This window comes from Moschus berezovskii, chromosome 7 (assembly GCF_049115385.1).
Source record: "Moschus berezovskii isolate FMDL1 chromosome 7, NW_MosBer_1.0, whole genome shotgun sequence".
NCBI lineage: Eukaryota > Metazoa > Chordata > Mammalia > Artiodactyla > Moschidae > Moschus > Moschus berezovskii.
In genome coordinates this window covers 48745957-48760072 of record NC_142466.1, presented here as the reverse complement: position 1 = coordinate 48760072, position 14116 = coordinate 48745957, and the positions used below count along the sequence as shown (strand labels likewise).

Sequence of the window (14116 nt, the reverse complement as noted above, 5' to 3'; positions counted from 1 at the left end):
GGCCACATAATCATCCCCTGCGTCACAGAGAGGAGGGAGCGGGGGTGGAAACTAAGAGTCTCTAAATCCCTCCTAACACTTGCTTCTTCCCTACCAGCAAGATTAGAGCAGTGAACAGCTGTGGGCATATCAGAACAGACAGGCTGGTCTGGGCTGTCCAGAGCCTGAGGAAGGCCAGTTCTCAAGGCAATGCTGGGGACTCCAGGTCTGCTGGTCCAGGCCTGTCTCTCTGAGACAGTAGAGGGCACGTGACCAACTCCTAGGGGCAGTGAGCAGGCTAGGGACCCGACCACGGCCAGGAGGGCAAAGCCAGGGCTCCCATTCCTCCAGCTATGCTGAAACAGACGGAGAGGAGACGGTCCTGGGGCTACAGGTCCTGGAATACTACAGAGGGTGAAGACGCGACCCAGGAGGCGGGTAGCCAATGCCACCGCAGGAGCATCTGCTCCGTGGGGGGCCGCTCGGGTTCCCAGGCCAGCATCCCACCGTGGACCGAGGGCAACTATAACTACTACATCGAGGAGGATGAGGATGCAGAAGAGGAGGAGGAGCTGTGGAAGGACGAGCCGGCCGAGGAGGAGGAGCGACAGCCAGGGGAGGCCACCACCAGGGAGCGAGCAGAAGGCGGCGCCGACACTCCACTCGCGTCCACCACGCTGAACGTGAACGTGGGCGGCCACAGCTACCACCTGGACTACACGGAGCTGGCCTGCTACCCCAAGACGCGCCTGGGCCGCCTGGCCACGTCCACCAGCCGCAGCCGCCAGCTGGGATTGTGCGACGATTACGAGGTGCAAACGGACGAATACTTCTTCGACCGCGACCCTGAGGTATTCCAGCTCATCTACAACTTCTACTCGTCCGGGGTCCTGCTGGTGCGCGACGAGCTGTGCCCGCGCAGCTTCCTGGAGGAGCTGGGCTACTGGGGCGTGCGTCTCAAGTACACGCCGCGCTGCTGCCGCATCTGCTTCGAGGAGCGGCGCGACGACCTGAGTGAGCAACTCAAGATCCAGCGCGAGCTGCGCGCCCAGGCGCAGGCAGAGGAGGCGGAGGAGCTCTTCCAGGACATGCGCTTCTACGGGGCACAGCGGCGCCGCCTCTGGAACCTCATGGAGAAGCCCTTCTCATCGGTGGCCGCCAAGGCCATTGGGGTGGCCTCCAGCCTCTTCGTGCTCATCTCCGTCGTGGCGCTGGCACTCAACACGGTGGAAGAGATGCAGCAGCAGCCGGAGCGCGGCGAGGGCGGGGGCAACCCGCGGCCCTTTCTGGAGCACGTGGAGACGCTGTGCATGGCCTTCTTCACGCTCGAGTTCCTGCTGCGCCTGGCCTCCACGCCCGACCTGCGGCGCTTTGCGCGCAGCGCCCTCAACCTGGTGGACCTGGTGGCCATCCTGCCGCTCTACCTGCAGCTGCTGCTCGAGTGCTTCACCAGCGAGGACCAGCTGCACGGCAAGGGCTCGCCAAGGGAGCACGACCTTGAGACGATGGGTCGCGTGGGCAAGGTGGGCCAGGTACTGCGCGTCATGCGCCTCCTCCGCATCTTCCGCATCCTCAAGCTGGCGCGCCACTCCACAGGTCTGCGCGCCTTTGGCTTCACGCTGCGCCAGTGCTACCAGCAGGTGGGCTGCCTGATGCTCTTCATCACCATGGGCATCCTCACCTTCGCCGCCGCCGTCTATTCCGTGGAGCACGACGTGCAGGGCACTAACTTCACCAGCATCCCGCACGCCTGGTGGTGGGCCGCGGTGAGTACCACGGCCCGTGAGCTTTCCCTCCCGCTTCCCCAGCTTGGCAGAAGAAGCTGCTGCTCTCCCTGGGTGATGCCGCCCTCCTTGCTTTGTTCCATCAGCTTTCCCCTAACTTGTTTAATGGTCATTGCTTTCTCGTTCTCACTGTCCTCAATCAGAAAATATAAAACAACAGCAGCAAAATAGGTTGGGTGTTAAAAAGTTCGAAAGACATAATCCAGTAAGAAAGATGAAGTCCAAGAAGCTTGACGTGGTCCTGACATGGTCCTAGGAATCGCCAAAGCTAGACTTAGTTTTAATACCCCTGAGAGGCTGATTTTAAGGAACAGTTATCGTTCACTGATGAAGCCTGAGGAGCTTCATCATCATCACTCATGTTATCTGACACTTATTGAACACCTGTTGTCCTGAGTGGTTTATAATGCTTAACTTATTTCAGCATCACAACCATGTGAAGTGGCTAGGATCACTATTTTTTAAGTGGAAAAATCTCCTTCAAGTGTTGAAGGAAACTGTTGATGTCTGCAGGGGAGGAAACAAGACTTGGCTAAAGAGTGTCAACCCTCCCTGAAATTTCACTGGTTCTAGCTAAATCTGAGCAACGAACACTGAAACTTTCTCTGTCTGGACCTGGCATTATTGCCCCATTTTCAGTTAGAGGAATTGAGGTGCAGAGAAATTGAGTGTAGACACACAGATAAATGTAGCAAAGTAAGGACTGAAACGCAAGCCCGCCCAACTGCAAAACCCATGCTCTTTCCACTCCCCAGCACTGCCCTTCTCAAGCTTGAGTTTTTCTGCATTCCTTGCTTAATTTGAAGTTAGTGTGTGAGTTATTTTTGTCATTATTTTCTTTGGTGTTTGCCTTTTATAATAATTTATGCCATTTACTCAAATATCTGTTTCTCATGTGCTAGACTAAATCCTTGGAAAAATCCCTGAATTCCTGGAATTGTTGACTGGGTCTTAAGTCAATGAATAAATTGACATATGTGCTTAGGAAGGGGCTTTCTTGGTGGCTCAGTGGTAAATAATACACCTATAATGTAGGAGCTGTAGGAGATGCAGGTTTCATCCCTGGGTCAGGAAGATCTCCTAGAGATGAGCATGGCAACACACTCCGGTATTCTTGCCTGGAGAATTCAATGGACAGAGGAGCCTGGTGGGCTATAGTCCACAGGGTCACAAAGAGTGGGAAGCGATTTAGCATACAAACACATGCCACATGCACACATAGGAAAGAACTAGGTGTGTGCTTTCCTTATATTTTAATTAGCTTGTCTGTAATGCCTTTAAAGACATTAAACAAATATAACTAGTTTTTGCTGTGTTAGAAAATAGGTACTTTTGACATTAATATTGGATATGTTATAACCCACAGTCTGGTGTAAAGTTCTGATGTGAACCTGCTCAGGGCTCCTACTAATAGTGTAGCATAGTAGGATGGAAAATTGAGGTTTAGGTTCCAGTCACAGATCTGCTAATAATTAACTGTGACGCTACATAATGTGTGACCCTTTCATTAACTGTGAAACCTCGCCCCCTTTCTCCCTGGCCTCAGTTTTCTCATCTCCAAGAGGAAAGGGTGTAGAGCTCTATAATTCAATGAGTCTCACTTCCCTGGAAAGCAGAGTACTCACGTGTACAACAGGATTTGTGAGCTTTCCTTGGTGACAGAATGATGTTTGACTCTTCCAAATAAGCATTTGAGCCAAATGCTGCTCCTCTGATCATATCCCAAATGATGAAACGTCATCCCCATAGTAGATAATCATGTGTACAAATGGAACTAATGGAGTGTGATTTATCCATTATTGGGTAAATAATGGATTTATCCAATTTATTGGATAAATAAATTTAATTTTTTATTTATAAAAAATTGTTTATAAATTTTGGCCAATGCATTGGCCAAACACATGCATTGGCAAACAACATTGACGTTAGAGATGAGTAAAGCAAGGAGGGAAAAGAATAAATCCACAGGCTGATGACATAAAACCAAGTTGTAGAAAGTCAAGTTTTCATTCAGCCAAATACCTTAGAAGGCTAGTATATGTAAGCTGGACTTAATGGACTCTTTGATATTGTATTTTTAATGCACAAAAGTTTTTTTTTTACCTTTTGTATATTAATATAAAATTTATGATGAGAAGTCTGTTGCTAATAATGAGTTTTTCTCTTTAAAAAATTTCCTGAAGTGAATGCCTAATAATCTCCATTAATGTCTTGATCTGTTTGATGTATAATACTTAAAATTTTTCAACTTATCCCCCTTTTTATATTAACTAAAATCATTTCAAAGTTGGTATTTTCTATAGATTTGACAATAAATATTGAATTGTCATTCAGTTTCTATCTATAAGAAAGTTTACCAATTATTACTTTTACCAGTGTGATTTTTCTTTTGTTATCTCTATAAGGCATGGTTTTCATAGGCCAGAATTTGCACATGTCAACCTACCATTAACCAACCTTAACCTTTACCAATGGCATTCATCCATTTTGTTCTCTAAGAATTAGTTATGCTAGTGAAAATCATTATGAATTAGACAAAAGACTGATTGCCTGTTTTTGTTTCTGAACTAACCTATGAAAACAATGGGAACAACTCCCTTTGAAGATTCCTCAGGACCAATATATTATTAACCCAATTCATCTATATATTTCTGATGACATTGCATATTGTATACTAAGGGCCCTTATTTGCAATAAAGCAAAGAGAAAAGAAGATACAAAGTAAAAAGATGCATATGATTAGGACCAAATCTTCATGTAACCCTCAAAAATCCATTTTCATTCACTGAGCAAGATTTTTTTTGGAGTGTGCCAAGGAGTATTCTAAACTCTAGGGATACTGTGACTGGTGGGGAGGGAGGGGGTGGGAAGTGAAATTCTTTCCCTCATGGAGTTTGCATCCTAATGGAGAGAGATAATAAATCATTTCAGATGTTAGTGTGTTTTTATAGGATAGAGAGTGATCTGGGTGGTAGAATCTACCTTTGATATAATAGTGGAATAGTCAGAGAAGCCTTCCTGGAAAAGATGACATTTATTAAAACTTGAGTGGTGAGCAAGCCGTGACTACTGAGTCCACGGGCCCTAGAAGCAGCAAGGTGCAGTGACTGAGCCTCAGTGCTGCAACTATTGAAGCCCATGAGCCTAGAGCCTGTGCTCTCCCACAAGAGAAGTCACTGCAGTGAGAAGCCCACGCACTGCAGCTAGAAAGTAGCCCCTGCTCTCCACAACTAGAGAAAGCTCTCACGCAGCAACAAAGATCCAGTGCAGCCAAAAATAAATACATAAATATAACAGTGTGAACATATATTTTCTTTAAAAAAAAGAGCTTGAATGGTGAGAAGAAGCTCATCTAAATAGGCATGACTGAGCAGACATGAGACTCTGAGAAGTAGAATCCTAATGTATGATTATAAGATCATACATCTCATAATTTAAAAAAATTTGAGCACACACCCACGATAAATGTGTAGTTATTTGTAAGTTATAAGCTATTTATTGCTGTAATAATGATGCATTACAAACCACCCCAAAATTCTGTGACTTAAAATTTCAAGCATCTTTTTGGCTCATGAGTTTGCAAGTCAGCAACTCAGGCTGGTTTCAACCACAAGACTCTTGTCATTTGGACTGGTGTCAGCCACTCATGTCCCAGCCTGATGGTCAGCTGGCTTACATCTGGGATGAAGAGGGTGACTAGGTCTTCCCTCATCCAGGCGGCATGTATCCATGGCTGTGGCAAAGGGCAAGAGAGAGAGTGTGCAAGCCCAATCATGCAAACTCTGATAAGCTTTTGTTTTTGTCACATGCGCAACGCATTGGCCAAAGTCAGTCACAAGGCCAAACTCAGAGTCAAAGGGCAGAGCAAATTAGCCCACTTACTAGGAAAGCACCACAAAGTTGTATGGCAAAGAACCTGGATACAGGAAGACATAAAGAATAGAGTCTTGTAATATAATCAACCTACTGCATTAAGATATTACTTCTCAAATATATTATATAGTTCAGAAAACATACACTCCCACATTGAAAATGTAAAGATGAGGTAAAGAAAAATAGCACTGATATTTTCTTGCCCCACTGCAGTGCTGTAGTCTTTGCGGTGTAGTCACCCACTTTGGGAACGGGTTCTCTAATCCCTCCTTCCATGTGTTTTTAGTGCTCTCAGACAACCCAGCATCTGGCTTGTTTTTAATAATCTCTGTCTCTGTGCCAAGGATCCTGCAACCTTCCTCAGTAATTCAACTCAGGGTTTTTAAGAGAAGCATGGCAATTTTCATTACTGTGAATTCTCCTACAGCTGCAGAACAAATCCCTCATGGACACTCATGTCTGGAGATGCTCATGCATTAGAAGACAGACCCTGTTATCTGTCAAATGTAGGTTATTTGTAATCATAATGTAATAGGAAACATATGTAAAGTACTAGCCCGTAAGCTATCCACAGTAAATAGAAGCTACCATATCTGACTAGTTGATAGTCTTTATCACATGGAAACAATAATCTCTGCTTCCAGATTCATTTGGGGGAAAATAAAAACAGAAGTGATTCCTTCTCTCCTGGGGAAAAGAGAGAGACTATAAGATGCACAAGAGGGTCAGCTGTTCAATCCTGGGAGAGCTTCTGAGCATGCAGATAAACAGGCCCAGGCCCAGAGGAGCTCCAGCCATGTTGAGGCTCCCTGGGTTGCCCGGGTGTGGGAAATGCATGGCACAGCTTAACAAGCACAGTTAGCTCTATGATCACGCTGTAAGCATCGGCCTTCGTTGCGGCTGTGTTCTTGAGGAGAAAAGGAACAACGGGACGGTTGAACAGACCGTTTCCTTTTGAGCTTGGCAGAGCAAGTTAAAGCTGTAGAAACCAAATAGGAAATTATATCATAAACTCATGTCTTTAAAAACTAACAAAAACTCTTAAAAAAGAAAATTTCTCTCTGGCTGAGATGTCACATAATCGTGGCCCACAGACTTTGTTCTTGTTTCTGTTTTCCTCAAGTGTGTTATCGGTTCCTTGCAAATAGGTGGCTCTGACAGGATCACTGAGATTCATTTTATTCTTGTCACTTGCTTGCTTGAAAGGTGAATCAGGGAAACAGACAACAAAACCAGGGTATTTTAAACAGAGGGCATTTGATATATAGGCTGGAAGAGCAAAAAGGGGAAAGTGAGAAAACCTGAAGACTGGTAAGTATAGGAAACAATGTTGGCCCCAGAATTAGGGGGGCAAATAGGAGAAGGTAGAGTTTCTGGAACCTAGGAGTACAGAGAAGGAGCCGCTGTGGCTGCTGGCAGGACACCCAAGATGGCACCATGAGGCTGGTGCAGGGTGTGCTGAGAGAGGCCTGAGCTGTGGCTCGCTGTCATTGCCGAGGGATGATGACAGAAGCCGGATGCAGCGAGAGAGACCCTCACTTCCTCATCCCGTCTTCTGGTCTCCCATTGGCAGAACCTCACCACAAGACAGCAGGCAAGGGAACCTGGAAGATGTGGTTTGCATCCTTCCAGTTGCTGAATTACGGAAAAGTGCACAGAAGGGAATGGGGCTTGGGGCCGAGAAATAAGGAGTAAAGGTTTGGCACAGAAGGCATTGAAGTTCTCCTGGCTCCTTCAGAAACAGCACAGGAGCCATCAACTGGGCAAAGGCTCTTAGGCACTTCTGTGATTTTTGGTCTGGTGGACTCCTGATTTTGAGGTGGTCCCCTTTTAGCTCTGTAAGCTCTCCCTGTTGGCCAATATAACTTGAGTGGGACATGATAGAATCGTAGAGGACAGGGAGAAGTGCCAAGTAAGCTGAGAATGTGAAGGCATCATCATTCTTGTGCGCCTTTCTAGGGACAGAGTTCAAACTGGCCTTAGCTTCTGGACAGCCTCCCCCTTATGGTACAATTCATGTGCATCTCGGAACTTGCAGACACACATGAGACTGGTCAAGGAGATTACCCATGACCTCATTCTAACAGGGCTTCCACTGATCAAAACATTTTTTGAATTCCACTGAGGAATTGTTCCACTGAGCACGTGTCACAACATCTGCGACATGCCCGCTTCTTCATAGTGGGGTTAAGTCTTTCCCTTTATGAAGCTGGATTTAATGTTTTTAAATAGTCAAGACCCTTGGGTTTAAGACCAGCCTTAAGGTTAATCCTCAAGGTGGATAAGAACACTTGTTTCAAGGTCATACCACTGAATTCTCTGTATAGATTATAATCCCAAGAAGGAATTCCTAAAATATTTGTAGTAGCCACAGCTGCATGGGTAGGCTAAATATAGTCTTTGAAGCTAAATTCGTTAAAGGACAACATGAAGTATGCAATAATCTGAGACAGAAAATGTTAGTCTTTACTACCTCAAATTCTTTGGGAATTAAGAAGAGGAATCAATTATTTGGGAAATCAGTTTTGTTCCTTGAAATCATTTTTCCTGGATGTAGGGATTACTAGGTGCTAAGACATAATCTTGGAGTAGGAAACGGCAACCCACTTCAGTAATCTTGCCTGGAAAATTCCATAGACGGAGGAGCCTGGTGGGTTGTAGTCCATGGGGTCACAAAGAGTCAGCCACAACTGAGCGACTGAGCACAAGATGTAATTTATGATGAGGTCACTATGGAGGAACGAAACATTCCTTGCTGAAGGAGAAATTCAAGTATAATTATTCTAAAGTTTTAGAGACAAATTGGATGCTTGTCCTCCTTGTAACATTTAGCGGGTCAGGATCTGCTGACCAGTGGGTGAGCTGCTAGGGAAAGGCTACATTCTGGCTTTGGGAACCCAAGAGCTAGGAAAAATATGTAAGTTTTCAACAGAATGGTACAGTGGCTGAGCCAGCCAATTTTTTCAGGATATTAAGATGGATGGTGGAAATTTCGGTCACATGTCCAAACCCAAGTCCTGCTAATGCGAGAACTCACTCTGTGAGGTCACTGGAGTCATTCTGGGACCTTCCATTATTAATGCTCTCTCAGGGAGAAATGGTTTGGCCTGTGGAATGTGGAGAAGAAGTTTCCATAAGCCAAGGAATCCTGGAGCCAAGAAGCGGGAACCAGATCACCAGTTAAGTCAGATTATCCCCCAAACAGGCAGTGCATAAATTAGCTCTGCATTTTGAACGAACTCTTCAGAATCAGTCATATAATCTCCTAGGAGAAGAGATCTCTTGTCTAAAAATAGAGCTCCAAGACACACAAAAATATTTAGACCATATTATGCACATCAAATATTGAATCTTTCTTCAGCCAATTCTCTTTGCTTCTGACTTTTCGCTCAAAGTTCAGCCAAGAAAAATAAAAAAGAAAGCAGTTGGGGCTGGGAGAGAATCAAAGCCAACTGTGGGGACTGAGCAAAGGCTTAAATTAGGCACTTCGTCTCGGTTATTTTCCTTCCTGTGTATCCTCATGTTTCCAACCCACCACCACCCCTCCCAGTCCTGGCTCCTTGAGGGGCTGGTTTAGACCAAAGTTTCTGCTTTGGCCTTTCATGGGTGCTTCCTGATCCGAACTACCCCTTCCTGTCACTCACCCTTTCATCCAGACTCCAGCTAAGTTGACTGACTAAACACTCACAAAGAGGTGTGAGTAACGGGGTTAGTGGCATATGGAAGCTGTTCACACACCTGGGTAGAGAGCTGATGCAGTTTTTTTGAAACTCTTTATTTTATATTGGCTTGTAGCTGATTAACAATGTTGTTAAGGGGCACACCAGAGGGACTCAGCCATACATATACATGTATCCATTCTCCCCTCTTCTCCAGGCTGCCACGTAACATTGAGCAGAGTACCATGCGCTGTACTATAGGTCCTTGCTGATTATCCACTTTAAGTATAGCAGTGTATACATATCCATCCCAAACTTCCTGACTATTCAGGTTCTTTTACTTTCTGTGTGGCCAATGACAAGAAACACACACACATACACACACAATGCAAACTTTTCTTTTTTAAGATTAGCCCATGATCTTACTTTATCACTGTCTCTCATCACCCTTTAGTCCAGAAGGTAGGAAAAGGAGATTCTCTCCTGGAGACATGGTGTCCCAGCCAGTCTCCCCCAACAGCATTCAGCATGAGTCTCTTCCCCGGTCTGTTGGACTAACGAGCACAACATTAACTAACGAGCACTAACATGATCCCTTATATACCAGGGCCAGACACTCCTTCAGGTGGCGCTAGTGGTAAAGAACCCGTCTGCCAGTGCAGGAGATGAAGAGATGCGGGTTCAGTCCCTGAGTGGGGAAGATCCCCTGGAGAAACGCATGGCAACCTACTCCAGTATTCTTGCCTGGAAAATGCCATGGACAGAGGAGCGTGGCGGGCTACAGTCCATGGGGTCACACAGAGTCAGACACGATTGAAGCGACTTAGCAGCAGCAGCCACTCCTTTAATTCCCATAACAACCCTGGGAGGTACACTATGATTCTCTCTCCACATTTCAAAAGTGGAAACTGAGGTAGAGGGCATTCAGGCCACTTACCCCAATCCCACAGCTGTGGCCTAGCACCACACCTGCTTCCTAACCTAGTCTACACCCTCCTGCCTCTCTCAGATGCAGGCTTGAATTTTCCCACCGGGGGAGGAGCATCCCTGCCGCTCCCCTCCCCCTCAGTACACACACCCTCTGCAGGTCTCTCTCTGGAGATGGAGTAGCGAGAGGTGGTGTGTCACCTGTCCCAAAGGAGTTGCAACCTCCCGCTTTGATGGGCTGCAGGAAGCTCTGGTTCTTATCAGGGCCACCAGATTTGCCCAGCTGGCCTACTTGTCCATTTCATTCTAACTCATCAATCACACTTTAAGTTCAAACTGACCCTTACGTCATCGAAACCAAAAGGTTTACATTTCTAAACTAGAGGCTGCCTCTGTACAGACCCACAGCATGGTCAGATCTGTACATTTATAACTGTATGCTGGAAAATTGTGCAACAACACAAATTAATGAAGCCGACATTGCCCCCTGGAGTTGTGCGATGCACAGTCTTTTCAACTGTAATCAACAGCCCTGCCTAAAAGACTTCTAGTAATTCTGCCAAGAGTCTGGGGACTAACAGGAGTCTTAGTATATGAGGCACAAAAAACAGGCCCCGAGAGATTTTCCTGGGCTTTCTCTGGCTACATTGACTGATAACAAGTCCCGTGGGTATCTGCATTTTTAAACAGAAGCTTGTTAACCTAAATAAATCTCTAATTAGTGGAATTTAAAGCAGTGACAAGTGTGATGGGAAGGATTTCATGCAGGGTGAACATATTTGTGGTCGGTGACGTCTTACAAAAGTCCCTTCGAAAAATAATGAGTGTGTTTCTCCAGACATTGGCAATTAAATCACCTTAAAGATAAAATATCTCATTCGAACTACCTAACAGCTCTGAGCGGAGAAGGCAATGGCAAGCCACTCCAGTACTCTTGCCTAGAAAATCCCATGGACGGAGGAGCCTGGTAGGCTGCAGTCTGTGGGGTCGCTAAGGGTCGGACACCACTGAGCGACTTCACTTTCCCCTTTCACTTTCACACATTGGAGAAGGAAATGGCAACCCACTCCAGTGTTCTTGCCTGGAGAATCCCAGGGACGGGGGAACCTGGTGGGCTGCCGTCTATGGGGTCACACAGAGTCGGACACGACTGAAGTGACTTAGCAGCAGCAGCAACAGCTCTGAGAAGTATGAGTTCAGTTCAGTCACTCAGTTGTGTCCGACTCTTTGTGACCCCATGAACCACAGCACGCCAGGCCTCCCTGTCCATCACCAACTCCTGGAGTTTACCCAAATTCATGTCCATTGAGTCGGTGATGCCATCCAGCCATCTCATCCTCTGTCATCCCCTTCTCCTCTCTCCCTCAATCTTTCCCAGAATCAGGGTCTTCTCAAATGAGTCAGCTCTTCACATCAGGTGGCCATAGTATTGGAGTTTCAGCTTTAGCATCAGTCCTTCCAATGAACACCCAGGATTGATCTCCTTTAGAATGGACTGGTTGGATCTCCTTGCAGTCCAAGGGACTCTCAAGAGTCTTCTCCAACACCACAGTTCAAAAGCATCAATTCTTTGGCGCTCAGCTTTCTTCACAGTCCAACTATCACAGTCATACATGACCTCTGGAAACACCATTGCCTTGACTAGACGGACCTTTGTTGGCAGAGTCATGCCTCTGCTTTTAACATGCTGTGTGAGAAGTATGAACGTTGCCCCTATTTTAAGGATGAGAGGAGGACAACAGAGGCGGCTGATTTTAATGTCTTTTGTGTGCCTGATAGTATGAAGCACTTTATAATCTTTTTTCCCTGAACTTTAAACTTTTTATTTTGTATTAGGGTATGAAGTAAAGTGTTAGTCACTCAGTCATGCCCAACTCTTTGCAACCCCATGGACTGTAGCCTACCAGGCTCCTCTGTCTATGGAATTCTCCAGGCAAGAAATCTGGAGTGGGTAGCTATGCCCTTCTCCAGGGGATCTTCCTGAACCAGAGATGGAACCTGGGTCTCCCACACTGAAGGCTGATTCTTTACCACCTGAGCTACCAGGGAAGCCCGTGTTGGGGTGCCATCAATTAGCAATGTTGTGGTAATTTCAGGTGAACAGTGAAGGGACTCAGCCATACATATACAATCATTTTTTTATGTAGCCTTCATGAGAACCCTGAGAGTTAGTTATTATCCTCCTGTTTTATTTTTAAACTTATTTAATTGGAGTATCAGTTCAGTTCAGTTCAGTCGCTCAGTCGTGTCCAACTCTCCGCGACCCCATGAATCACAGCACGCCAGGCCTCCCTGTCCATCACCAACTCCCGGAGTTCACAATTGGAGTATAATTACTCTATAATGCTGTGTTGGTTTCTGCTGTATAACCACGTGGATCAGCCCTAAGTATACACACCTTCCCTCCCTTTGAGCGTCCCTTCCACCCCTCCCACCCCACCCTTGTAGGCCACCACAGAGCTCTGAGCTCCCTGTGATGCTCAGCAGGCTCTCATTAGCTCTCCACTTTATACACAGCAGTGCATATATGTCAAGCCCACTCCCTCCCACCTCCTCCCTCCCACCTTGGTGTCCACATGTTTGTTCCCTATGTCTGTCGTTATTTCTGCTGTACCGTTTTCCAGATTCCACGTGCGTGTGTTAACATATAATACAATATTCGTTTTCCTTTCTGACTCACTTCAGTCTGTATAACAGGCTCTAGGTTCATCCACATCACTACAAATCACTCAATTTCATTCCTTTCTATGGTTGAGTACTATTCTGTTGTTTATCTCTACCATACCTTCTATCTTCCTGTTTTAGATGCAAGGACCAAGGCTTAGAAATTCTGAATGTTTTGCCCAAGGTCACGCAGCTGGGAAGGATCAGAGTGAGGACTTGAACCCAGGTCTGACTGGTTCTAAGCCCAAGCTCTTTCTAGTACATGTATCATGTAGGCAAACTCAGGGACCCTGTTCTAAATTTGGCCCCAGATGAAGGGAGGCGGAGACCTACATTCATTGAGCCTATTCTACACCGGGAACTCCATGCACATTCTCTTCTGTGCCCTTCACAACAACCCTTTAAAGTAGGTATTACCTCCTCTGTATTGTATGTAAGAAAATTTATAAGTGATGGTCAGAATTTAAACCCAAGCCTTTTGGCTCCAAAGCTTGTATTCTTTCCATGACACAAGTCTTGCAGGCAAAATTCCTGGTACCTTCAAAAGCTGGCTCCACGGGGAGCTGTTGTGTGACCCACATGTGCCTTCAGGGAGATGGAAAACGCTTTCCTACCTGGTTCTCTCTTTTCCTACTTCTCCCTCTCGATGCTAACGATTCCATTCTGCTTCCTTCCCTCACAGGTGAGCATCTCCACTGTGGGCTATGGAGACATGTACCCAGAGACCCACCTGGGCAGGCTTTTTGCCTTCCTCTGCATTGCTTTTGGAATCATCCTCAATGGGATGCCCATATCCATCCTCTACAACAAATTCTCTGATTACTACAGCAAGCTCAAGGCTTACGAGTACACGGCCATACGGAGGGAGAGGGGAAATGTGGAGTTCTTGCAAAGAGCCAGAAAGAAGATAGCAGAGTGCTTGGCTGGAAGCAACTCACAGGCCACCCCAAGGCTAGATAATTAATATTTCTTAGTACGTGTGGCTGGTTGAAGCCATGAACTTCAAGGCTTCATTCCACTTTCCTTTTTTTTATTACAGGATCGACAGTGAAAGGCCTGTGAAACAGACACACACAAAAGGCACTCAGTTCACAAAGTTCTACCTCTAGAAATGTTCATTTTGGCCCAAACTCAGACGGCCTCCTGCTATTCTTTAGTGATGTCGTGTAAGAGTCTGACCTGCTCAATGAAACTGATAATGAAAACTCCTCAAGAGGAGCAACAGTTCCT

The 14116-nt window shown here is 46.0% G+C and overlaps 1 protein-coding gene across 1 annotated transcript; it reads left to right on the top strand.

Annotated features, from left to right (window-relative positions):
- The first annotated feature begins 332 nt into the window (after nucleotides 1-332).
- KCNV2 (potassium voltage-gated channel modifier subfamily V member 2) lies at nucleotides 333-13872 on the top strand. The gene is made up of 2 exons (XM_055427977.2): nucleotides 333-1745; nucleotides 13569-13872. Exons 1-2 carry the CDS (start codon nucleotides 333-335, stop codon nucleotides 13848-13850), a joined length of 1695 nt encoding a protein of 564 aa, XP_055283952.1. The 3' UTR covers nucleotides 13851-13872.
- Nucleotides 13873-14116: the final 244 nt, after the last annotated feature.